Below are 28,000 nucleotides of genomic sequence, written 5' to 3'. Positions count from 1 at the left end.
GCCCAGGGCTCGTGGGCTGAGCCGAGATCATGGACTTTTAATCGAACAGGTCGGTGCATGATTTGATGATCAGTTGATCACAGATCACTGCACTGTAGATATATATCTCAACAATAGCTTATTCGTGAAACTATTGCCTTACAATTGCTTCTGGGAATCTGGGTACACATGTATAAGAAACCACGGGCAAATGCCCTCTCAAAAAAAAAAAAAAACTCATGGGCAGATGCGAGTCACAGTTCATCGTAAATGGGAGGAGCGGGGCCTGCAGCATCAGCTGCGGCAGGTCCATGCTGCTGGGCTTTCGCTACGATGTCCTCGGCTGACAGCGAACCTGATCTGATGGCATCAGCCAGTTTCCTTTGCAGAGTCAGCAGACCAATGCGTCTTGAGACAACGTAGAGAACCGCCAAGGAGAAAATGATAAAGCCGGCTGTTAGGATGACCCTGGGAAACAGATGCAATTAGCAATTAGCCATTTGGCCATGGCACATTTGACACAGAAACACGGAATTGTTACCAGACAGGAAGGACATTGTCTAGCGGATAAAAAGAACTGATTGCATAGCACAGAAGCACCAGACTTATACTTCAAAACAATTTCTTCCTAAGCATTTTGGGCTGACAGCTGAACCACTGGGAATTAGGAACAAAATAGTATGTCAGGAATGTTACTGCACTAATCCACCTTCAAACAAGGATAATATGCATCCTTGCTTCATAGTACAGAGTCTTGGAGATGCAACGTACAAGTAATAGGACTTTGAGGATAGGAGTTGTTTGATCCATTCGTGGTATGAAGCAAGGCCCTACTGAAGCAGTCCACAAGTTATGTGCCTTTGAACCTTTAACTGGCAGGACTGCACCATTGACTAAGGAATCATCTCAACAAGACCCCAGAGCTCATAGAGGAAGGTAGCAATATTTATTAGATGACAATCTGATGATTATGGTGCCCTTTGGTGTTACTCATACTACTTGTTTTTTTATAAAGGCTTTTGAATAACTTATAAATTCACACAACTTTTGTTCAGTTTCAAACTTGTGATAATATGCAAATCAAATGCTAGCATGTTTCCTGCAAGTATTTTTTTTTCTTCTCTTTTTTTTCGCCTGATGAGCTATAATGAATCATGTATTTCCTACTTCTCTATGAAGATAGCCTGGCAAGTTGTTCTGTGTTTAATATGAAAAATGCACTGGCTCGAAGGATCCTGACAAATGATAGTTGAGTACTGTCAGTTATAGCATTCGTTGCCAGTTCTACAAAAGGAGCCATGGATGTGTTTCAATTTGTAGATATTCATTGTGCAAAACGTGACTAGAGCTGCTAGTAGGTGTACACATTATATAAAGATATGTCTTTCTGTTAAATGGCTTGACTGTAAAACAAGAATGCAGGCTATACGACCAGTTACGCCAGAGGGTACCTACCTATCAAGAACATCTTGCCGTTGCATCGTGGAGAGCAAACCACGGGTCCGCGACAGCAAAGAGCGGTGTCCTTGATATTCACCTTCAGCCTTCCGAAGAACACTTGTTGATTCATCTGCATAATTTAATAAATTAGTTTGCATGTTGCAATCTTACTATGACGATCCTAAAAATGCAGGCAAAAAGGAAAATGTTTTAATTCATACACCATGAAGTACATGAACGCGCTATAATTTTTCAACCATAACAGAAGAACATCCTATAGTAAAGTTACAAAGAATAACGTGACAAAACCTAAAACATAAATACACTACATGTGTACCACCAAGCAGTTTTATTTTCTCCAACCCATCACATGAATAAATTACAATAAGATCAAGCCATTGTACAGGAGATTCAGGAAACCAACCAACAAAACTCAATCATTCTGGAATGATAACAATTGTGAAATAAGATATTCTAAACAGACTAAAGGCTTAAATAAGAATGCATACCAAATGTTGCCAAGGTACTTGCACTTCTTTCCACTTCCTGTAAACATTTATATTAATTGGCTTCAAATTAACGAGCAATAAGCCATCAGCATAATAGCTATCAATTGAAGACGTGGACATGCTAACCTGAACCATCATCTGGCGAGACCGTCGGAGGCTCTCAGTGATACTTTCAGCAGCAGATGTCATCCCAGTCTTTGTCCTGCACCATTCAACAGGTCACAAATCACATTATACGACAAAACTGGATGTTACTTGGACTACAAATGTAGAAGGGCGTTTCATTCATTAGTGCAATGCATTAACACAGCAAATTATTCCATAATTCTTAGTTTGAAATAAGAACAAACTAGAATTCAAAAGTCATAGCCCTTATCTGGTTCTTAAAATTTCAAGTGACCCAGATTTGATGAAACCAGATGGAAGGGATACCCATGTAACTGACTAAATTATGAAAACTCCTTAAATATCCCATATATTGGCTTAAAGGAAAGATGACCTCATGAAAATCAACTTACTGGAGATTACGCCTGCGGATGGTAGACTCTTCTCCACCCCCGAGAAGAAGCTCCCTCTAGAGAAAAGACAATTAGAAACTGATAGCCGTAAGTTATAAGGGCACCTACAATGCTCTAAAAAGGTGCATGGTGCCTACAGGTAGTTTTCTTGCCAATTTTGCAAAAGAAGTTGCAAAAACTAAAGCAACTATTCAATGGTGCTTCTGAACTTAAGTGAGTCCATAAACACCTACGAGAAGAGATGCTTGCATATAAAGAATAGGTTCATAAAATAATTTCTTTATTATGCGGCATAACCTTTCACTTGTAATTCCCTTGCATTGGTGATGCTCTAAGAAGTATTAGTTCTCAGACAGCAAATCAATCAGATTAATATCATGAAATTGAGGCAAAATCACACACCTCCTCTTGAGCAGCTTTTCTAATGTTCTCTTTCGCTTGTAAGTTAGCATTCCTCAGGCTAGCACGCAGCCTGCCAACACAATCAAAATTGTTAGAAATCGAAGCAGGTTAAAAAGGAGAACAAAAGGAAAGATTCCAAGACTATCTTACTTCTTGTATTGTTCATCCCATGACTCTAAGGTTGCTTGGCCAGACTGCACTTCTTCAAAAGTGGGAAGCTGCTGTGCTAGAAGATCAAGACGAAACTGCAGTGACTTGAGCAATTGCAGAGCATCCTGTGCAGAACCATTCAACCTTGGAAGAGAATTTGCTTCCTCTGTCCCTTTCCCTGTTTTTCCACATGATCTGATTGCAGCAATGCTCTCCTCAAGCTGTGAAACCGCTTGGTTCCATTCTTTCTTCAGATTCTCAACAGCTTGCGTGACTTCGTCCATCCTAATATCTGAAAGGACAAAAATCCAGCAGACTTACCATGCTGAGATGCAAAGAAAGCAACAACTGGCAAATTGTAATATAAACAGAATCTGGTTTTGATACACGAATGGATGAGCAACTTCTGGAAACTAAGTTCCATAGAGAAAATATCCTCGCGGACGATGTTGTCTGTTCCTTAAGGGGACCCAACTGACCATGAAACCACCGTCAAAGATTAGTGGCATTTACATGCGTGTATCGGCATGGAAAGCTACTTTCCCTAATCAGTGGCTCTAATATGAAGCAATAGAACCCCATTGAAACATAAAAACAAAAGCATCCTGATTTTAAAAGTCAAAATTAGCTAGACATTCACCTTCCTGCACACAGTATTCCTGGGAGCTCTCATGCAGTACCAATTCCAAAATCTCAATTCAATCCAATCTCATATTCTCATGTTGATCGGAACAAACAATATGCATATAAGCTGGCAGCCATCATGCGTGGAGTGGTATTTGTTTGGACTACACAGCAGTTGCATGCCAGAGAAACACAAAAACATAGGGTGAAACAGAGCGCAACAAGTGTGTCCACAAAATAGTGACAAGCAAATGTCAGAAAGACTAAAGGACAACGTAAAAAAATAAGGCACGCTAAAATCAAGCATCTACCAATCTGCCTGCTCAGCAGCTCTCGATCATTGGAAACAATAAAATTATTTGCAATCCTATACTCCTCTCAGAGAAATAATCTTCACTATTGACCTCAAAAGTCCACTCCACTCGAATTTCGCCAATCAGGCCGCTTGACGGCACCGAAATGGAGCTCTCCTCGAGTCAAGGAACGATTTTGTGCTACCCACACCCCGTGCGCCCAACGCCCGGGCTGCAATCCGGGCCTCCCAGCCAAAAGCAATCACCTCTACAGACCCAAAAAACCTAAACCAGGAACAAACCGCGAGCCAGCGCCGTGACAGTCGCATCAGTACACCACGCAAGGCAGCCGGCCGCCTCCCATCCTGTCCCTGGCTCCTCCGACTCGCCGATTCAGCAGCAAACCCCAGCGCCGCGCGGGCGGCCGACCGGCCGGCCCGCGGGCAACTGGGTAAGGGAACCGCGGGGCGCAACGGAATCGGGGGCTTACCAGTTGAATCGGGATCGCTGGCCGGGGAAGAGCGGGCGACGGTAGCGAGGCGGGGGGAGGAGGGCGAGCTCGAGGGGAGTCGCCGTCGGGGAGGTGAGGGGGTGAGATGGTTAAATGGCGAGGGGCACTTCGGTAATTCTGTTCTGTCCTGGGCTGCCGTGTTGTGAAGCTAGGCTAGGGTTCTTGCTTGCTCGTTTTCCTGTCCTCTGTTCTCAGACTCGGCCTGTAGTATGCTGGTCTGCCTGCTGTTGCATCGACGCCAGCTAAATTTCAGCTTCAATTTTTGATCCACGAGGCTTAATCCATTGGCCCAGAATTAATCATTGGGAAGGTGTAACCAGCAGGTTCATGTTTGGCACATGTTGAATATTAATTAAAGGATAAAATAATACCTCCTTTTAAATTCTTTCTAGATATAGACTTTGAATTCCTAAATTGTACTACCTCCGTTCACGAATAATTGATGCTCCCGACCAGAATTTGCACTCGTAACAGGTGAAAGTTTTTGTTCGGACGTCATTTAAACAAAAAACAAAGGTATAGCTGACCTGCATCGTCAATATTTATTTCAATTCTTAGCTTGTTTGTCCAGACGTCATTTAAATAAAAACGGATGTAATAAGTACATGTATGTATGGTTTGCGTGAAGAGCACCGACAAAAGTGAGGAAGCCATTGTCAAAAATTGGACAAGAGAGAATGTGTATGAGTAATATATAGTTCCCAAAATTTTGAGAAAACTACTTACTATCATCCAGATCAATATTTTTGCTGCACATATGCACAGAACCACATAGACTGGCACAAAATAGTTTTTGGTGCACGTTTGCAGGGATTGAATGAATTTTGAGCTTAAATTTTCATTTCCATTTTGTGCATGTGTGCACCAAATGTTGTAGATCTCTTGTGACTAATCATTATCTTGATCAAAATTGTTGTGCTGAGACCCCCCCCCCCCCCCCCCCCCCCCCCCCCAGTTTCTGGAAGAGTAAACTCCAGATTGTTCTCTGAAGAAACAAAACTAAGTAGTCCCTTGCAATGTGGCATATGGCCATGATGGTTGTTTTACCTAAAAGAAATGAATGGGCTATTCTTCCATCTTGTCAATAGAACCCAGCAGGTAGTCAATATCGGGGGTGATAACAGCACGTTTGTTAATCTCCCCCACTGCGCAACAATGCTTTTCTCTGGTGTCCATTGCTGCAACTTCCTGGACAAACTTGCAATTCGAGCCAGAAGAAACCTGCACAATTTGTTCATTGTGACTTCTTGAGTACTGCATGGAAAACCTAGATAGGAAACAGAACTACTTCCAGTTTTGAAACTCACATCAAATAGCGTGTCTCCGACCTTCATCTTCACTTTACCACTCTTATATACAAGTATCTTCCCCATATAACCCCCAGGCAGATCCTTGAGTTTCGAGCCACAGTGCGATGATGGCTTCATGCCCTGACGTCTCTCCTCGGAGCCTTTATTAGGCTCAGCAACTGATTGTGGCTGCACTGGTAAAGGAAGAGAAGACGGCAACTGGATGAAGAGCAATTGTGATTCATCTGATCGATCCTGTCAACACGGGACATGTGTAAGAGCAGCAATGGCCACGGTCTGTACAACTATATTAGTTTTAAGCAGTTCAATGTTGATTCTTAGTGTACACAATTGAGCTTACAAAGTGATTTTGCTTTAATAATTAATACATATAATCAGAAAAAAAAATGGTGTTGGAATCTGCGACATACGATTAATCCAAGCTCTTCCGCTGCGGTTAATTTAGCATCTTGAGCTCTGCTGGCAGAAGATTCTCCAAATTCTTCCTCATCAAGAATTTCTGCATTAGGGATGTGGGAAGGGTGTAAAGGTCGGTTGAAGAAAAATTCTTGCAATTTCACTACAAAGACAACAGCATACCAGGATTTCCAGAGTAGGGCCTCCTCAATGGGAGAGTAACAGGATAATCAGTATGGTTATAGTCCTGTAATAAAAAAGGAAATCAATGGATAAGGTCCGAGTAGGAAGCGATCTGAATTAGTAATCTGATCTTTACTCACCCATGGCTCTGCATATTCTTTTGTTAACTTCTCTTCATCTGCATATGAAATGGAAACAAAGATAGTTATTAAGGTCCAAATACAGCAATCTGTATGTGCAAACAAGCATTACATATATTCTATGTTCTTTTAAAAGAGAAAAGCAAAATTTGCAACCCAGCCAGCAGACTAATCCAATTTTTCAGAATTATGACACTTAGTGAACGGTTTAGAGTCATAAGCAATGAAGATAAATATCTTCCACCAATACCTTTAGAACGTTTTGGCATAGAAAATGATCTTGCGTAAGAAGAATTTCCTTGTCCAAATGCAACTTGTGTCCGGCTTTTTGCTATGCAAACAGAGCAATACATCGTTAGCTAGATGTGCATCAGAAATAAAATAAATAATCCGCACCAATATTAAAAAAATTGTATATTTATAAACACCAATGAGATACTAGTTTGATAATTATAACAATTGGATCTATCAATTTAGAAAGAAACTAATGATTTTTTTTCTGAATAAACCTTCTCTGTAACAAATCCTTGGTTACCTTGTACTACATGCACTAAATTTTAGTACACTAATTCAAGACTTGGAAAGAAAGAGTTCGGTGCATGCACAACACAATGTAAAATTTAAGACAATCCAACGTGATGCAACATACATCAATAACCATTCACAGGAGTAGCTGCGAGCACATCAGCTTGCAGGGATAACACTTCTTTTAGAGGTAGGAGTAACAAATTTACTAGGTGGTGATGAGGTTTAGACTATAAAGCACGGAATGAACATAAATAAGCACTCTTACGCTTATCCTCAGTTTTAACTCTTCTAGCAAAGGGATCTGTAATCTGCAAAATGAAACAAATTATTGTATACATCAACCAAGCATCAAGTGAAAAGATTGCAGATACAACAAATGAAGGACCAAATATAATGATTAGTACCTGTGATGCCTTAAGTTTCATCAGCAATTCCTTATCGACGGTTTCATCCTTGCTATCCTCAACTGGTTCCCTGTCAAGTTAGAGTAAATCAAATTACACATCACTGAAATTGCTAATCTAGCAAATTTTAAATGGAAGCTATCCAAGTTTTAGAAAAGTAACACGGACCAATCACCTACTTTTTCGGAACAATTTTGGCAGCTTTCTTCACAGGTACTTTGGGTGCAAATTTTAGTCCTCCCTTACATCAAGAAACAACAATGGTAAGCAATAAACTGGAAGAAGCTGGCATTGTGAACAGCCAAGGAAAAGAGATACTAACCTTTCGAGGAGCACCCATTTCCTTCTGGACTTTACTCTTGTCGTCCATAATAAAATCAGAAAACCTACAAGAGTGAAGCTGTGAGCTGATGTGTTACGCTTACAACTTTTCAACATTGAAGTTGACTACAATTTGCACAGCAAGTAGAAACTCGAAATTGCTTCTCAACTTCGATTGAAGTATTCTAAACCACAACACAGTGAAAAACATCAATGCCCATGCTCCCAATCCATTGACCAAGATAAACAGACAATTGTTAGCAGCAGAAAACTTGCTTCCCTTGATCAAAACTTCAAAAGAAAAGGGCGTTAGAGGAAGAGGACGAAGCAAATACTCCCGATTCTAGCGGCGCCAGAGCCCAAAGGGGCGATTAGTGCTGAAACGCCTGGGGCACGATCAAGAACCCTGCTACCTCCCTTCCCCATCTGGATTGATCTCTTTTCTAATTCATGAGCACAGGTGACCTCAAAAACCATTTGCTTATGAACTTATTATCAGTTACCCCGCAGTTTCAGTATCCACGTGATGAGGATGGGACAGGAGGGAGTAAAGCATTCCAGCAGCAAGGCAATCAGTCCGGTGACATAACCACCAAAACAAAGACACAAGACTGACTTAAAAGAAGGATTGATCCAAGGAAGAACAGGCATCTGGGTGCCCCATGCCGCCGGAGAGAATTACCTGATGGAAAGGGGCGTGGAGAGAAGACGGCGATGCGGCAGCGGCGGCGTTGGCCTGGCCCTGCTTGGCACCACTATAAATGGGTGAGCCTAATCTACACTCCCTTCCAAAATTCTATCTAGACTAAGCTTCCTCATCCCTTCCCTCTTCCAATCCTACCTCACTACCAGCCTTCTGCTAGTGATTTGCGACATTGCACGAAAATCAAACGACCCAATGACAGGGGACCCAACTGATCATGAAAACACCGTCAAAGATTAGTGGCATTTACATGCGTGTATCGCATGGAAAGCTACTTTCCCTAATCAGTGGCTCTAATATGAAGCAATAGAACCCCATTGAAACATAAAAACAAAAGCATCCTGATTTTAAAAGTCAAAATTAGCTAGACATTCACCTTCCTGCACACAGTATTCCTGGGAGCTCTCATGCAGTACCAATTCCAAAATCTCAATTCAATCCAATCTCATATTCTCATGTTGATCGGAACAAACAATATGCATATAAGCTGGCAGCCATCATGCGTGGAGTGGTATTTGTTTGGACTACACAGCAGTTGCATGCCAGAGAAACACAAAAGCATAGGGTGAAACAGAGCGCAACAAGTGTGTCCACAAAATAGTGACAAGCAAATGTCAGAAAGACTAAAGGACAACGTAAAAAATATGGCACGCTAAAATCAATCATCTACCAATCTGCCTGCTCAGCAGCTCTCGATCATTTGAAACAATAAAATTATTTGCAATCCTATACTCCTACCAGAGAAATAATCTTCACTATTGACCTCAAAAGTCCACTCCACTCGAATTTCGCCAATCAGGCCGCTTGACGGCACCGAAATGGAGCTCTCCTCGAGTCAAGGAACGATTTTGTGATACCCACACCCCGTGCGCCCAACGCCCGGACTGCAATCCGGGCCTCCCAGCCAAAAGCAATCACCTCTACAGACCCAAAAAAACCTAAACCAGGAACAAACCGCGAGCCAGCGCCGTGACAGCCGCATCAGTACACCACGCAAGGCAGCCGGCCGCCTCCCATCCTGTCCCTGGCTCCTCCGACTCGCCGATTCAGCAGCAAACCCCAGCGCCGCGCGGGAGGCCGACCGGCCGGCCCGCGGGCAACTGGGTAAGGGAACCGCAGGGCGCAACGGAATCGGGGGCTTACCAGTTGAATCGGGATCGCTGGCCGGGGAAGAGCGGGCGACGGTAGCGAGTCGGGGGGAGGAGGGCGAGCTCGAGGGGAGTCGCCGTCGGGGAGGTGAGGGGATGAGATGGTTAAATGGCGAGGGGCACTTCGGTAATTCTGTTCTGTCCTGGGCCTGCCGTGTTGTGAAGCTAGGCTAGGGTTCTTGATTGCTCGTTTTCCTGTCCTCTGTTCTCAGACTCGGCCTGTAGTATGCTGGTCTGCCTGCTGTTGCATCGACGCAGAATTAATCATTGGGAAGGTTTAACCGGGCAGGTTCATGTTTGGCGCATGTTGTATATTAATTAAAGGATAAAATAATGCCTCCTTTTAAATTCTTTCAAAAGATAGATTTTGAATTCCTAAATTGTACTACCTCCGTTCACGAATAACTGATGCTCCCGACCAGAATTTGCACTCGTAACACGTGAAAGTTTTTGTTCGGACGTCATTTAAAAAAAAAGGAGGTAGTAAGTACATGTATGTATGGTTTGTAGCTGACCTGCATTGTCAACATTTATTTCAATTCTTAGCTTGTTTGTCCAGACGTCATTTAAATAAAAACGGATGTAGTAAGTACATGTATGGATGGTTTGCGTGAAGAGCACTGACAAAAGTGAGGAAGCTATTGTCAAAAATTGGACAAAAGAAAATGTGTATGAGTAATATATAGTTCCCAAAATTTTGAGAAAACTAATTACTATCATCCAGGTCAATATTTTTGCTGCACATATGCACATAGATTGGCACAAAATAGAATTTGGTGCACGTTTGCAGGGATTGAATGATTTTTGAGCTTAAAATTTCATTTGCATGTCAATTTAGTCCCAGAACTAGTACTTCATTATTTTTTCTCAAAATTATTTAAACTAGTTTCATTTACAAAGCTAAAAATTTGTGCATGTGTGCACCAAATGCTGTAGATCTCTTGTGACTAATCATTATCTTGATTAAACAAAACATGTCTTTAAAAGAAAGTTTTAATAGAAACTACATCATATTTTTTAAGGAAAAAGTTCAAAAAACTGGTTCAAGATGCGCCTCTAGGATTAGAACACACACTCAATGATTCGGCCGTGATTGCAATTTTAGGCTTGCTAGGCCCAGCCTATTGGGCCTTCTTTTGGGCCAGCACCAAATCAACTAGCAGCAATCACACGGTGACACGTTTTATCGTAGGTTTTATATCATAATTTGAAAAAATAAGAGTTTTTTTATGAAAAGACTTGCAAAACAAGATCATTTGGTCACAAGAAAACTGGGATCAAACATCCAGTTCCAAATCTCAAAAATGTACGTTAAACGCATTATTGCAAAATGCAAATAAATTAATCTCCACTTCACTAGCAAAAAGTGTGCAATAATCATAAAAATATAATATTTTAAAAATCCTTTTAGCTCTACATCTCATAGATAGTAAGTGCTTTTGTTAGTAGGTGTCCCCAACTCGGACCATGTGGTTTTCAATAAAGCAGGGCAGATACATTTGATCCATAATTAGTTTTCCCGTAAGACAGTAATCTATTTGTGATTGCCTCCTTTGTTTCAGACCTTGTCTCTGACTCCTTATTGTTTGCCATATTTATTTTGCAACTCAAAATTGTTGTGCTGAGAACACCCCGACCCCCGAGTTTCTGGATTGTTCTATGAAGAAAAAAACTAAATAGTCCCTTGCAATGCGGCATATGGCCATGATGGTTTTTTACCCAAAAGAAATGAATGGGTTATTCTTCCATCTTGTCAACAGAACCCAGCAAGTAGTCAATATCGGGAGTGATAATAGCACGTTTATTGATCTCCCCACGGCGCAACAATGCTTTTCTCTGGTGTCCATTGCTGCAACTTCCTAGACAAACTTGCAATTTGAGCTAGAAGAAACATGCACAATTTGTTCATTATGACTTCTTGAGTACTGCATGGAAAACCTAGATAGAAAACACAACTACTTTGAAAGGATCGTGTGATGCCTAAAGGGGGGTGAATAGTCTCGATCTGAAAATTCTTCGCAGCGGTATTAAATAGGTCAGAACTTCCAATAGAGTAAAAACTACTCTACAAAATTCAAAAACAAACAAGTTTCAGTAGATTCTATTTGAATCAAAAGTTCAGCAATGATATATAAAAACTACTACAGGTGATCTTTATGAGAGAAACTTCACCAAAAGTAGATTGGCACAAATCAAGCTCAAGGTCAACAAGAAATTGAAGAACACAATAAGAACACAAGACAAAAGATTTGTTTACCGAAGTTCACTCCCACAAAGGGAGCTATGTCTCCGTTGAGGAGCTCACAAAGAGCCGGGTCCTCACTAACCCTTTACCTCTCTCAATCAACCACAAAGGAGGATTGAGTCACTTACTATTAATCCTCCAAGAGGATGGGCAATACAAACTTCCCGGGAGCACCACAACGAGAGGGCACTCAAACGGGCGATGCCGAACCGTCTAGAAGCAAGTTTCAAGAGTAACAAACGTGAATCGAAGGCCGAAGATGCTTCAAGTGCTCTTGAGATGAACTTGGTTGACCTCTCACTCAAAGATTGAGTCACACACCTCAAATCCTTCTCTCACCCAAGCTCTAGCTCAAAACTCTTAAAGATTTAGCTCAAAGAGGGAGTGGGGAGGAGTATTGAATGCTTGAGGAGGAGTTTATCTCGTGGTTGGTCAGCAGCAAAAGAAGTGGGCCTGAGGGGGGTATAAATACCCGAGCCCTAAAAACTAGCCGTTGCAGTTTGTTAAGTGTTTGTTGGAACTTCCGACACTGTGTCGGAACTTCCGACACAATTCAAATAAAATGGCTGGGAACCCCCTGCCGAAAGTTGCTGGAAACTTCCGGTGCCTATTATCGGAACTTTCAACACAGGGTCGGAACTTCCGACATTGTTCAATTAAACCCGCTGAGCACCCCTTGTCGGGCCTGTCGGAAGTTTTTGAGAACTTTCGTCAGGTGTCATAACTTCCGACACTCACAGAAATTGTGAGAAATTAATGTGCAAGTATGTGAGTGGTGTATCTCATAGGTGGTTAGCATCTTAAATAAGCACTTTGACATCTTTAAGCTATCCATCCGCGTCCCCCTTTATAGTACGGTGTTCCTATACTCAAATTCAAAAATAGAAAGTATAAAAAGATCTTCGTTTATGCTTCAACACCGTCCTTCAAACAAATTTGGGGTCCTTTCTTGCCCTTTTTCATTTCTTAACATTTGAACCTGTTAATTTCTCGATAAATTCATTAGTTCCTTAGTTATGCATGTCACCAACATCAAAACCCACTTAGGGGGCCAAATGCACTTTCAATCTCCCCCTTTTTGGTGATTGATGACAACACAACTAAGGCTCACAAGAGAAGTATATAAACATTTTGAATGCAATCATATAGGTAATGTCCCCCTTAATATGTGCATTTTTCAAGATAAAATCAAAAAATGCCCACAAATACCATTTGCACATTTTAAGATAGCTCCCTGTATCCATGCATTTGTGGGGTGCAAAGAGTGATATTAAAATCAATGTGATGCATATGACAAGATATATCACATCAACAAAGTGGAAATAAACAATACATTAAACCATGATCATCACATAATCATAAGCATTAAGTTCTAGATCCACACTAACATAATAAAGCACAAATAAGTCTTACAAATTTAAAAGTCTCACTTGAAACACCACACATCACACCAAATTAAAGTTTTACATGTCCACAAGCCCACAAACTCAAGCTCATAAAAGATATAGCAGCCACCACATCATGGTCCATGGTGAGCTCACTCCCCATTTGGCATCAAGCTCCAAAAAGGGGAGGCCCTTCTATAGCCATCACTCATCATCATCATCCTCATCCCTATATCATCATCATCACCCTCATCTTCTGAAGTATGAGCAGCGGGATATCTTCTTCTTCCTTCTTGGACTCCTCGCGCCCACCCAAATCATAATCATCTTCTTCTTGGGGAGCCCCAAAGAACATGGAGGGTTGTCTAATTTGCTCCCAAGGGTTGTAGAATACCGGTGGAGGAGAGAACTCCATAGGAGCATGGACGGGAGAGTGTGAGATATCATTCTTAGCCATGAGCTCCTTTTGCCTCTTTTCTATCTTCAAGAGCTGCCCATCCACATGCTTCTTGTGAGCATACATTTTCTTCCGCATTGTGACGGCCGACATTGAAGCAAGCAAAGAGACCTTGTGATAAGAAGTTGAAGATCCCTTTCTTCTTAGGAGCACGGGAGGGTGGAGGACCTCTAGAGCTAGATAGCCTATGAGAGGATGATGACCCTAGAGAAGGTGAAGCTCCAATAGATGGTCCCTGAGAAGGTCATTGTGGAGGTGGAGGACGAATACTATGGGAGCCAATCTTGCAAAGCCGCTCAATATGACCCTTCTTTGGCTTGTAGATTGGATGACCCTTGTCCATCAAGGTTTCCAATTATGTCACTTTGTTGATCACAACAAAAATATAAGGAGCATAGTGACAACTCTTCTTGGGTGAGTAAGAGCAAATAATAATCTCTTTCCAAATAAAGTTAAAAACACTAAATTCATCCTTGTCAGGATGCATTCTTGCAAGTAGGTTCTTTAACACGTTGGAAATGTTGTCCGCATCACCACCTTTAGGACAAAGGGTATAGCGGAAGAGCTGGTTGAGCAATTTGTAGAAAGGAAGCATACCCTTGGTAGTACCATGCTCAATTGTCCCATATGCAATGTCATACATGAATCATATCTCACCATCCTGAATGACATTTTCCATCTCATGAATCTTATATCTAGTGAGATCATCTTCGCCATAACCAAGAATGCTTGCAAATTCTGCATATGTCACCGAGAGGGGCTTCCCTTGAAGAGTTCAACGCATTACTTTATTGACCTGGTCAATATAAAGATTGGCATAAAATTGAGCAATGACTTCCTCATTCCAATCACAATTGAATTGCATAAGAGGGGTAAGATTCATATTACTGCATGCTTCCCAAACTTGATCAATGATAGGCAGCTTAATTGCATTGAAATATGGCCAATCAATGGACTTCATCTCAGTGGTAGGATGAGTCTTGCAAAAGATCACTGACTCATACCAATTGGCGTGGAAGCGTAGCTAAAAACGAACATCCCCATAGAATTCCTTTTGATATTGGGATGGCCTATCATACTGGAGAACTCGTATAGCATGCTTGCCCTTTTGATAATCCACCATCCGAACTCCATTATATCCTGGCCGCTCTTCTCGAATGGGTTTGGACATGCGAAGGATCACTTGTTCAAAAAAATCCAAAGTGATCCTCTCATTCTCATCCATATGAGCACCCGGAGCGGATGCATTCTTTATGCGAGGCCGACCACCTTGTCTAGGCCCCCCAGCTGGAATAGGCTTCTCCCTACCTCTAGCTCGCATAGGAACCTTGGGAAAGGCCTTCCTCTTTCCCTTTCTTTGAGCAATCGACATTTGATCTTCCGATTCAATGGATGAGTTATATTCAATCTTCGGGGTCTCCTCACCCTGTTTTGCCTCTCTTGTCACGACCCATCTGACATGATTTACAAAATGATTAGGATGGAGTCAAGAGATGATGCACATGAATCAAAACAGAAACTTCAGGTACTTGTCGGAACTTCCGATGGGTCGGAACATCCAACAGAGCCCGAGTTCATCCAAGAATTCATGGAATCAGATATTGCACCCACCAAATTTGACAAGATCATAGGCATGAGTTCTAAGACAATCTAGAGTCTATCCCCCAAAGGAAAACGATTAACTCCTACTACATTGAGAGATCGGGTGACAGAATTTTTGAATGAGTTACCTCGAAGATTTCCCATGCGAATCGAAAAACTTCCGATGGGGATCGGAACCTCCGAGGAGTGGAGAATCTAAAGATAGCACTAGCAACGAAAACCCACGGTTGCAAGAGATTCCCTAGAGAGATTGAAAGAGGAGAGGAGGGGGTGTCGGTTTGAAGTGAGGTGAGAGCTAGGGTTTAAGGGGTATCCAACGGGTATATATACTCATAGACAGTCTATCGGAAGTTCCGACGGAGCGATGGAAGTTTCGATGGCAAATAAATCCAACTCCTGAGCACCCTTTGTTGGAGAAAACCTGAAAGTTTCGATGGTTATCGAAAGTTCCGACTATGCGTCGGAAGTTCCGATGATAATGAAAATTCTCCTGGGAACCCTCGGTCGGCACTTTACTGATACTTCTGGTGGCTATCGCAAGTTCCAGTGTTGTGCCGAAAGTTCCGATAGATTTGAGATTGCTCCAAAAAGATTGATTTTGAGATGGATAAAGATTGAGATTTCGAGATATATGGCTTCTGGACATATAAGACAACTTGACACTTAGTGATCAGCCAACAAGCAACATTACATAACAATGATCACTTGAGTCAAGTTTTGATCCAAAGATCAAAATCCAAGTTTTAAAATAAACTCAACACAAAGAAATCCATTTTTCCTATCTAGTCAACAATCAAGTATGTGCAATAAGTCAAGCCAAGTTACGAGAATCTAAGATATTTAGCTCATTCCTCAAAGCACAAAACCTTTGCTCATCTAGAGGCTTAGTGAAGATATCGGCAAGTTGCCTTTCGGTGCTCACATGACGTAAAGCAATATCTCCCTTAGCCTCATGATCCCTTAAGAACTGATGTTTAATATTTATGTGATTTGTTCGAGAGTGTTGCATCGGATTGTTAGCTAACTTGATGGCACTCTCATTGTCACACAAGAGTGGAACATTGCTAAACTCACAATCGAAGTCACTCAACGTTTGCTTCATCCTTAAGAGTTGGGCATAACAAGCACCGGCTGCCACATATTCGGCTTCGGCGGTGGATAAAGCAACCAAATTTTGCTTCTTAGAGCTCCAAGACACCAAGGATCTACCAAGGAATTGGAAAGTCCCCGTTGTACTTTTCGATCTACTTCGCAATCGGCATAATCCGAATCGGAATAGCCAAGTAGATCAAAAGTGGAGCCATTGGGATACCATAAACCAAGGTTAGGAGTTCATACTAAATATCTCAAAATTTTCTTAATAGCCATCAAATGATATTCCTTAGGATTGGCTTGAAATCTTGCACACATGCACACACTAAGCATAATATCCGACCTAGATACACAAAGGTAAAGTAGAGAGCCAATTATGGAGCGATATACCTTTTGATCAACCGACTTTCCTTCTTCATTGAGATTGAGATGCCCATTCAATGCCATGGGTGTCTTGATAGGTTTTGCATCAATCATGTCAAACTTTTTGAGCATATCTTTCACATACTTGGTTTGACATATGAAACTTCCTTCCTTCATTTGCTTGACTTGAAATCCAAGAAAGAACTTCAATTCACCTATCATGTACATTTCAAACCTTTTGGTCATGATCCTACTAAATTCCTCACAAAATTTTTAATTAGTAGAACCAAATATAATGTCATCAACATATATTTGGCAAATAAATATATCCTTATCAACTTTATGAGTAAAAAGAGTAGAATCAGCTTTGCCCATTACAAAGTCGTTCTTGAGAAGAAAATTTTTAAGGCATTCATACCATGCTCTAGGAGCTTGCTTAAGCCCACAGAGCGCCTTATGAAACTTGTACACATGATTGGGAAATTTTGGATCTTCAAAGCCCAGCAGTTGTTCCACATACACCAACTCGGATAGGGGGCCGTTCAAGAATGCACTTTTCACATCCATTTAATAAAACTTGAAATCATGGTGAGTAGCATAGGCTAATAAAATATGAATTGACTCAAGTCTAGCTACGGGTGCATAGGTCTCACTGAAATCCAAACCTTCAATTTGAGTGAAACCTTATGCAACTAACCTTGCCTTGTTTCTTGCGATCACACCATGTTAATCTTGTTTGTTGCGGAAAACCCACTTGGTGCTAATCACATTTTGCTTTGGATCTTTCAACCAACTCCCATAGCTCATTTCTTGTAAAGTTGTTTAATTATTCTTGCATAGCAATCACCTAATCCGGATCATCAAGTGTTTCATCTACCTTGAGAGGTTCCAAAAAAGAAACAAACGAGTAACATCCACAAAAGGTTACTAAACGTGAACGAGTAGTTACCCCTCTTTGAATACTTCCAATAATGTTGTCAACAGTATGATCGTGTTGAATGCTTTGATGAACTCTTGGATGAGGCACTTGTGATTAACGTTGAATTGGTCCATCATCATCATTTTCAACTTGTGGAGCATCTTCTTGAGCTTCACCACTTTGTTCTCCCCCTTGATCAATGCCATGAGCTTGGTTGTCACCATGAACTTGACTTTGATCTTGGCTTTGTTGAGAACTTGGTGGTTCAACTCTTGTTGATGATGATGGATCATTGTTGTCCTTTTCAACCGGTATTTGAGCCTCAACTTCACGTGATCTCATTTCACCCAAGCCCATTCTCATGATTGATTGACTTGGTGGCTCCTCATTATCTCCAAGATTTTTATCAACTTGCTCTACTTGAGAGCCGTTGGATTTATCAAAAGTCACATCTACCGTGATCTCAACACAACCGGTGATTTTGTTGAAAACACGATAGGCGTGTTCATTAGTACCATAACCAAGTAGAAAATCCTTCATCAACCTTTGGTGCAAACTTGGAGCTTTTGAGTTTCTTGTTTAGAATAAACATTTACTTCCAAAAACTCTAAAGTAGTGCACCTTGGGTTTGTTACCGGTGATTATCTCATAGGATTTCTTGCCCAAATATTTGTGGAGGTAGAGATGGTTGATGGCATGGCAAGCCGTGTTAATTGCTTTCACCGAAAAAATATCCGAGGTCTTGTACTCATCAAGCATAGTTCTTGTGGCTTGAATCAAGGTTCGGTTCTTCCTCTCCACAATGCCATTTTGTTGAGGAGTGTATGGAGCGGAGAACTCATGCTTGATCCCTTCTTCATTAAGAAATTCTTCAACATTAGTGTTTCGAAACTCCGAGACATTGTCACTCCTTATCCTCTTGATCTTCAACTCATATTCATTTTGAGTTTTTCTAATAAATTTCTTGACTATCCTTTGAGCTTCACTTTAATCATGCAAAAAAATACCCAAGTGAAATGGGAAAAAATCATTAACAATAACAAGATCATATTTATTACCGCCAATGCTAACGTAATTAATGGATCCAAATAAATCCATGTGTAGAAGTTTCAATGGTCTTGACGTAGTCATGATATTCTTGGTGGGGTGTGGAGCACCAATTTGCTTCCCGGCTTGACACGCGCTACACATCCTATCTTTCTCAAAGACAACATTTGTTAGTCCTAGGATGTGATCGCCCTTTTGAAGTTTGGCCAAGTTCTTCATCCCAACATAGGCTAGTCGATGATGCCAAAGCCAACCCAAGTTAGTTTTTGCCACTAAACAAGTCTCGAGCTCAACTTTATTCGTTGTGAAATCAACTAGATAGAGCTTGCCATTCAAGCGACCTATAAAAGCAATAGAGGAATCCTCTCTTTTAAAGACGGTCATATCCTCATTAGTAAAGACACAATTGTAGCCCTTCTCACAAAGTTGTGAGATGGACAACAAATTGTATCCCAAGGATTCAACCAAATAAACATTAGAGAGAGAGTTGTTATTTGAGATAGCAATGTTATCCATTCCGATTACATCCTCTTTGCTATTGGTCTCCATAGACAATATTTTCTTTAGGTGTGTGATAATGCTCCAGGGATGAAAATATATCTTTCTCCCCAGTCATATGATTTGAGCATCCCATATCAAGCAACCATGTGGTACCACCGGAGGAGTAGGCCTACAAAACAAGTTAAGCTTGAAATTAGATATCCAAAAAGATTTGGGTCCTTATTGGTTAGAGGGATATATCTTTGGAACCCACACACTTCTAAAGATAGCCTTTTTCATGTAGGAACCAACATACTTGACCACTATTTTACCATTGTGGTCCATTGTAACCATGTAGTCGGTGGTGTAGTTTCGTGAGGGCTCATGTGCGACCACGTTGTCCTTTAACTTTGTCATGGATTTTTCCACAACGTTTACCTTGGTAGTTGCTATGAGCATTGGCTTGGCTTGAGTTGTATTGGTCTTTGTCACACCATGTGTCATGTTCATCAAGTCACAAAGGTTTGCACCCTTGTTGAACATGAGGACCTTCTTACCATTAACCATCTTTCGGTCATTTACCTTACTTCCCTTGTAGTGTCCAAGCCCATCCATATGGATAGGATGCCTCCCAGCCTTATACTTGATCTTAGACTCGGGTTTGACACTACCTTCATAACCTTGTGCCACTAGCATGTTCAATCTTTTGATCTGAATATCCCTTGCTTGGATTGACTCTTCTAGCTTAGCAATGTTAGCAACACAAACATTTATATCAATTTTATAACATCCTGAGCAACCTTCACTTGTGGAGGCACTGGAGTCAAGATTTGCCTTAGAATTGGTTTTGGTGCTTTCCCAAAGAGCATTATAGTTAACTTCAAGGTTTTTGTATTTGACCATTGAGAATGAGAAGATTTCTTAAAGTTCATTATGAGTGGCCTTTAGAGAAGCTAGAGATTCATTTGTCAAAGTGTGCTCCTTTGACATCCTCTCATTTGAATCATTAGATAGAGACAAGTCAATAGCCAAATTTTCAACCTTCACCTTTTCTTCGGCAAGGGCCTTCTCTAAGGCAAGGTTTCTCTCCTTTTCAAGGATGAGCAAATCTTCTTGCCTATCAAGTGACTCTTTCTTTTTCTCCAATTTCTCCATAAGCTTTTTAATTTCTTTATAACCTTTCTTTCCAAATTATTTTATCATGTTAGCTTTATATTTTTCTTCTTCATCTTTCAAAATCATTTTGCACATTACTAGATATGGAGGTAGAGAGAGAAGAGGAGGTGGTTGTTTCTTCTACCTTGGTTCCTCTTGCCATGAGACAAAAAGGAGTGTCATCCTTATTGTCAGAAGTGTTGTTCAAGAGTTTTTTTTTGTGTAGAAGACTTGAGTATGGCTAGAGTTTCCATACATTTCTTGTTGGATTCTTCATCACTTGAATCCCATTCTTGACCAACATGACCTTGACCTTGATACTTCTTCTTGTAGTCCTACCTCTTCTCTTCCTTCTCCTTATTTTTCTTGTATGGACAATCGACAATGTAGTGACCCACTTCCTTGCACTCATAGCATTTTCTTTGTGATGTTTTCTTCCTATCATCACCACCTTTCTTGATATTCACCTTCAGCCTTCCGAAGAACACTTGTTGATTCATCTGCATAATTTAATAAATTAGTTTGCATGTTGCAATCTTACTACAACGATCCTAAAAATGCATGCAAAAAGGAAAATGTTTTAATTCAAACACCATGAAGTACATGAACACGCTATAATTTTTCAACCATAACAGAAGAACATCCTATAGTAAAGTAACAAAGAATAATGTGACAAAACCTAAAACATAAATACACTACATGTGTACCAACAAGCAGTTTTATTTTCTCTGACTCATCACGTGAATAAATTACAATAAGATCAAGCCATTATATAACAAAACTGGATGTTACCTGGACTACAAATGTAGAAGGGCGTTTCATTCATTAGTGCAATGCATTAACATAGCAAATTATTCCATAATTCTTAGTTTGAAATTAGAACAAACTAGAATTCAAAAGTAATAGCCCTTATTTGGTTCTCAAAATTTCAAGTGACCCAAATTTGATGAAACCAGATGGAAGGGATACCCATATAATTGACTAAATTATGAAAACTCCTTAAATATCCCATATATTGGCTTAAAGGAAAGATGACCTCATGAAAATCAACTTACTAGAGATTACGCCTGCGGATGGTATACTCTTCTCCACCCCCGAGAAGAAGCTCCCTCTAGAGAAAAGGTAATTAGAAAATGATAACCTTAAGTTATAAGGGCATCTAGAATGCTCTAAAAGGTGCATGGTGCCTACAGGTAGTTTTCTTGCCAATTTTGCAAAAGAAGTTGCAAAAACTAAAGCAACTATTCAATGGTGCTTCTGAGCTTACGTGAGTCCATAAAAACCTACGAGAAGAGATACTTGCATATAAAGAATAGGTTCATAAAATAATTTCTTTATTATGCGGCATAACCTTTCACTTGTAATTCCCTTGCATTGGTGATGCTCTAAGAAGTATGTAGTTCTCAGACAGCATCAATCAGATTAATATCATGAAATTGAGGCAAAATCACACACCTCCTCGTGAGCAGCTCATAGAGGAAGGTAGCAATATTTATTAGATGACAATCTGATGATTATGGTGCCCTTTGGTGTTACTCATACTACTTGTTTTTTTATAAAGGCTTTTGAATAACTTATAAATTCACACAACTTTTGTTCAATTTCAAACTTGTGATAATATGCAAATCAAATGCTAGCATGTTTCCTGCAAGTATTTTTTTTTCTTCTCTTTTTTTTCGCCTGATGAGCTATAATGAATCATGTATTTCCTACTTCTCTATGAAGATAGCCTGGCAAGTTGTTCTGTGTTTAATATGAAAAATGCACTGGCTCGAAGGATCCTGACAAATGATAGTTGAGTACTGTCAGTTATAGCATTCGTTGCCAGTTCTACAAAAGGAGCCATGGATGTGTTTCAATTTGTAGATATTCATTGTGCAAAACGTGACTAGAGCTGCTAGTAGGTGTACACATTATATAAAGATATGTCTTTCTGTTAAATGGCTTGACTGTAAAACAAGAATGCAGGCTATACGACCAGTTACGCCAGAGGGTACCTACCTATCAAGAACATCTTGCCGTTGCATCGTGGAGAGCAAACCACGGGTCCGCGACAGCAAAGAGCGGTGTCCTTGATATTCACCTTCAGCCTTCCGAAGAACACTTGTTGATTCATCTGCATAATTTAATAAATTAGTTTGCATGTTGCAATCTTACTATGACGATCCTAAAAATGCAGGCAAAAAGGAAAATGTTTTAATTCATACACCATGAAGTACATGAACGCGCTATAATTTTTCAACCATAACAGAAGAACATGCTATAGTAAAGTTACAAAGAATAACGTGACAAAACCTAAAACATAAATACACTACATGTGTACCACCAAGCAGTTTTATTTTCTCCAACCCATCACATGAATAAATTACAATAAGATCAAGCCATTGTACAGGAGATTCAGGAAACCAACCAACAAAACTCAATCATTCTGGAATGATAACAATTGTGAAATAAGATATTCTAAACAGACTAAAGGCTTAAATAAGAATGCATACCAAATGTTGCCAAGGTACTTGCACTTCTTTCCACTTCCTGTAAACATTTATATTAATTGGCTTCAAATTAACGAGCAATAAGCCATCAGCATAATAGCTATCAATTGAAGACGTGGACATGCTAACCTGAACCATCATCTGGCGAGACCGTCGGAGGCTCTCAGTGATACTTTCTGCAGCAGATGTCATCCTAGTCTTTGTCCTGCACCATTCAACAGGTCACAAATCACATTATACGACAAAACTGGATGTTACTTGGACTACAAATGTAGAAGGGCGTTTCATTCATTAGTGCAATGCATTAACACAGCAAATTATTCCATAATTCTTAGTTTGAAATAAGAACAAACTAGAATTCAAAAGTCATAGCCCTTATCTGGTTCTTAAAATTTCAAGTGACCCAGATTTGATGAAACCAGATGGAAGGGATACCCATGTAACTGACTAAATTATGAAAACTCCTTAAATATCCCATATATTGGCTTAAAGGAAATATGACCTCATGAAAATCAACTTACTGGAGATTACGCCTGCGGATGGTAGACTCTTCTCCACCCGCAAGAAGAAGCTCCCTCTAGAGAAAAGACAATTAGAAACTGATAGCCGTAAGTTATAAGGGCACCTACAATGCTCTAAAAAGGTGCATGGTGCCTACAGGTAGTTTTCTTGCCAATTTTGCAAAAGAAGTTGCAAAAACTAAAGCAACTATTCAATGGTGCTTCTGAACTTAAGTGAGTCCATAAACACCTACGAGAAGAGATACTTGCATATAAAGAATAGGTTCATAAAATAATTTCTTTATTATGCGGCATAACCTTTCACTTGTAATTCCCTTGCATTGGTGATGCTCTAAGAAGTATTAGTTCTCAGACAGCAAATCAATCAGATTAATATCATGAAATTGAGGCAAAATCACACACCTCCTCTTGAGCAGCTTTTCTAATGTAAGTTAGCATTCCTCAGGCTAGCACGCAGCCTGCCAACACAATCAAAATTGTTAGAAATCAAAGCAGGTTAAAAAGGAGAACAAAAGGAAAGATACCAAGACTATCTTACTTCTTGTATTGTTCATTCCATGACTCTAAGGTTGCTTGGCCAGACTGCACTTCTTGAAAAGTGGGAAGCTGCTATGCTAGAAGATCAAGACGAAACTGCAGTGACTTGAGCAATTGCAGAGCATCCTGTGCAGAACCATTCAACCTTGGAAGAGAATTTGCTTCCTCTATCCATTTCCCTGTTTTTCCACATGATTTGATTGCAGCAATGCTCTCCTCAAGCTGTGAAACCGCTTGGTTCCATTCTTTCTTCAGATTCTCAACAGCTTGCGTGACTTCATCCATCCTAATATATGAAAGGACAAAAATCCAGCAGACTTACCGTGCTGAGATGCAAGGAAAGCAACAACTGGCAAATTGTAATATAAACAGAATCTGGTTTTGATACACGAATGAATGAGCAACTTTTGGAAAACTAAGTTCTGTAGAGACAATATCCTCACGGACGAGGTCGTCTGTTCCTGAAGTGCGTATTAATGGATATGCATGGCATATGGAAAACATTTCAGATTAGTGCAATATCCGTGTATATTCGTTCCAAGGAAACAAGTCATTATAAACCAACTATGCAACATGTAGCACCATCCCGAGGCCTAATTATGCAGGTCGCCCTACTCCGCCCTCTTCAATCCCTTCGCGCGCGCCGACTTCGCCGCCAAGATCTGGATCTGCCCGCTTTGCTTCTCCCGGAACCACTTCCCGCCGCACTACGTTGCCATCTCCGAGTCCAACGCCCTGGCCGAGCTCTTCTCGCAGTGCTCAACCATCGAGTACATCGTTGGCGGGACCCTCGGGGCCGCCGGAGCCCCGCCGCCGCCCGTCTTCCTCTTCGTCGGGTGCGGGTGGAGCGAATTTTTGAGGAGCGGGTGCGGCGGCACGGGGAGTAGCAGGAGCGGTGGCGGCGGTGTGGGGAGGAGAGGGGGCGGTGGTGGCGGGAAGGGGAGCGAGCGAGGACGACCTGAAGGGAGGGTTCGAGACGGGTGGGAATGGATAATAAATGAGAGGCAGGGGTGTCCTCCTGAGCTTTTAGTTCACTTTAAACAAGTGTCCTCGTTTTAATCCCTATGTTTGGTAGTTTAATAAGGACTAAAGAGGAAAAAAAGGAGGGACTAATGTTTAACCAAACAGGACCTACATCTATATAGTTATGGACACAATACTGAGTTAAAAACCCATTTGATCAGTTGCAACTGAAAATTAGGAACCGCATGAAACCAGGCTTCAAAGAAAATCGAAGATTTTCTCACTTGTTTGGGAAAAAAATTGAATCCGAACCAATTGGGGTGGATGATGCTCAACTTTTGCTTTAGGCGAATTGATGCTCAACTGACCGAATGCCCTTACTTACCTGATGAAGCAACGGCTTGAGAGATGAAGACTCCGCGCGGTTGTTTGTGCCTCGGCAACTCGACGGTCGGTGCCGTTGCCTCGCGAGTTGCGGCGGCTCGTCGCTTCGCTTCACGTGGCTGCCGCCCGAGTCTGAGGCTCCGATGGACGATTCGTCGCCCTCGCACGGCGTCACCAACCCGCCGCCGGCCGGTACTGTTGGCATTAATTATCCTAGCTATGGGTAGATGGGCTACGGAAGCGCTACATGGGCTCATGCATGGGCTGTAGAGAGAGATGGGCTCACAACATAGCTCACGACCACAGCGCAGGAAAGATGTCTTCAAATGAAGGGAAAGCCATAAAAAGAAGATGGCTTTGTCGAATTTGCACCGTACCCATTATAATATTCGGTTTTAATGGAAAGTAACGAGACTTGACTATATTGCCCTCAACTGCTACTTGAGCAGCAGCCTGACAACCATGGGATGGGACCATTGCATCTCCACCGCCGTCTTCCCTGTCGCCTCCGGCGCCGGAGATCCCGTCAACGGCTCGATGCCCGTGGCCACGACACCCAGCACAACACCACTGGAGATGCCCACCAGTCCTACGACCCCCTCCACCCTGTCGTCGCCGCCGCCGTCCGGTTGGGGCTCGAGCAAGCGCCGCAACCGCTGCCGTGGACGAGCTCCGCGGACGCCGGAAGCCATCGCCGCAGCCGCGAGTGGGCGCCATTGCCGTGGACGGGTTCCGCGGGTGCCGCAGCCGCTGGCGGGCGGTGCCGCCGCGGGCAGGCTCCGCGGACGCTGGGAGCGGGCGCCACCGTCGCAGATGGGTTCCGCGGACCCTAGGAGCGGGCACTGCTGCCGCGGGCGGCGGGAGCGGGGCTGCTGCCGCGAACATGAGAGGAGGACGCGGGCGGAAGGGGCGTGTCCGACGGGAGGGTGACGCCCGTGCGGCGACCGGCGAGGCCATCCGTTCAGGTGCTAGCGATGCGTTTCTGCTAATCTCGCAGGGATAAATATGTCAAGTCCCATGGCTTTCTATTAAAACCGAATATTATAATGGGTGTAGTGTCCCTCAGCAAATTACCACGATTGTGTAATGTCCTATGGCAAAGTCATTTTTTTTACCTGCGGTAAAAGCCAAGATCGAATGATGTCTAGGAGCCGATTTTCCCTCAAAAGAAGGGGAAAAAAGAGACGAGAGAAGACAGACATGGTTTATTAAAGAAAAAAAAGACAGTCATGCAAAGGCAACTAGTGGTGGTGCTAACTAATGTGACCGCCACTATCTCCTCCTGTGTTCCTTTATGAACAACGGCATTGGCTGGCGTTGACCCATGCACGTATGCGTTGACCGACGCATCAGCAGCAGCCAGACAGCCACTAACTTGACCCATCGTGAGCTTCTGACACCTGGCAAGTTCATGCATCTCCCTCCCTCCCGATCGTGGCTGCCACGCCACACGCACCGTGAGGTGAGTCGACGATCGACGGCGTGGTTAGGACCGGGTGCCGGGGAAAGCAGCAGCATCCTCGAATGGATTAGTTACGTGCGTTGATGGTGTGATTTGATCTCTGTCATCATGATTTGGGATGATGCTGCTGATCGAGATGCGATGGGCACAACACGACACTTGCTGGAGAATAGCAGTGCGTGCGGCCCGGCTTCCACTGATCTTACACGAACTTCCCAATGAAAAATATTTTATATGGCGAGTGGTTTGGTCACCACAAAAAGCTTGTGAAGTTGCTTGAGTATGCGCGGGGAAGTTGCCTGTGAAGAAAAAGCTATCGCGATGCATTCGACTGCTAGCTAAAACCTATCGGTTAAACTTGTGTAAAGATAGCAAATCAGCATAATCATCGTTGATAATACTTGGATAACAAAACTGACAAACTACGATAATAGTTACATAAAAAATGATTTTGGAGAATGAAAAGAAAACATAACTTGTAAGTTTTTTTTATGGCATCTAAAAATGTATCGACAGATTGGTATGTTAGGTACTAGGGTCCTAATACGTACATACCATTACAAGGATGATAAAAAGAAACACAACTTCAATAATTTGGGGTACTACCATACTGGTACCATGATAGGACTGTCACCAGTGTTAAGTATCTTTCACTGAACATTCAATATAATTTCATGAAGGCCACCACTTAGTGAAAAATGTTAAAAAAAATGCACCATCCATTTGCTAAAATTGAAAGATATACATGAAAGGGAAATGTGTAAAAGGTGGCATGCATGGGACCAAGTTGCCAAAAATGCACCAGCACAAATTGCAAGTACAAGATCACTTTTGGCCCACTTGTCAAGGGCATTAATATAATTCCAAATGCTCATATATTTGATGGTATTTTCTAAGCTTATGTTACAAAAATTGGTTGTCATGGCAGGATTGTTTTGCTCTATCTCTGATTTTAAGTTATATTCGCTGTGTTATAGTAGCTTCAGTAGGTGCCAGTGCCACAACAATTTTGTCTAGTTGCATGAAAGCCACCGCCTAGTTAAAATTGTTCAAAACCGTCGCTTGCTATTGCCAAAATGGTCATGACTCATGAGAGTGCCATCCATTTGCTAAAATTAAAAGTTACACTTGAGAATGAAATGTGAAAAAAGTCGCATGTGATCAATTTGCAAAAAAAAAAAAAAACAAAACGCACGAGCACAAAATCACCGCTGGCATGTCTCTCAAACATTAACGAGTTTGATGGTGGATATCTAGTTTCTAAATCTTTTTCCCAATAAACATAAGCAAAGTCTTTAGATACAAAAATGGTTAATGCTGTGTCAAGACTGCACCCG

General features: G+C 41.6%; 1 protein-coding gene across 6 annotated transcripts; it reads right to left on the bottom strand.

Annotated features, from left to right (window-relative positions):
• Positions 1–17: 17 nt before the first annotated feature.
• Positions 18–9,730, bottom strand: LOC117863864 (uncharacterized). 6 transcript variants are annotated; one of them, XM_072294894.1, is made up of 12 exons: positions 9,555–9,730; positions 7,710–7,773; positions 7,567–7,628; positions 7,388–7,457; positions 7,249–7,291; positions 6,706–6,786; positions 6,456–6,493; positions 6,316–6,379; positions 6,147–6,235; positions 5,734–5,970; positions 5,474–5,647; positions 3,152–3,290 (listed from the first exon to the last, which is right to left on the bottom strand). In XM_072294894.1, the coding sequence occupies exons 2-11, from the start codon at positions 7,755–7,757 to the stop codon at positions 5,492–5,494; spliced, it is 888 nt and encodes a 295-aa protein (XP_072150995.1). In that variant the 5' UTR covers positions 7,758–7,773; positions 9,555–9,730; the 3' UTR covers positions 3,152–3,290; positions 5,474–5,491. The 6 variants fall into 6 exon arrangements, with proteins under 6 accessions (XP_034603630.1, XP_034603629.1, XP_034603628.1 ...); XM_034747735.2 differs by lacking the exon at positions 3,152–3,290 and adding an exon at positions 8,788–8,935 and having other exon boundaries at positions 5,090–5,647; positions 9,555–9,729; XM_034747736.2 differs by lacking the exons at positions 3,152–3,290; positions 9,555–9,730 and adding an exon at positions 8,391–8,777 and having other exon boundaries at positions 5,090–5,647.
• Between the last annotated feature and the right edge of the window lie 18,270 nt (positions 9,731–28,000).

The sequence above is a fragment of the Setaria viridis genome, chromosome 7 (genome assembly GCF_005286985.2).
Source record: "Setaria viridis chromosome 7, Setaria_viridis_v4.0, whole genome shotgun sequence".
Lineage (NCBI taxonomy): Eukaryota > Viridiplantae > Streptophyta > Magnoliopsida > Poales > Poaceae > Setaria > Setaria viridis.
Note: the sequence above shows the minus strand (reverse complement) of the source record. Positions and strands in the feature narration are given on the sequence as shown.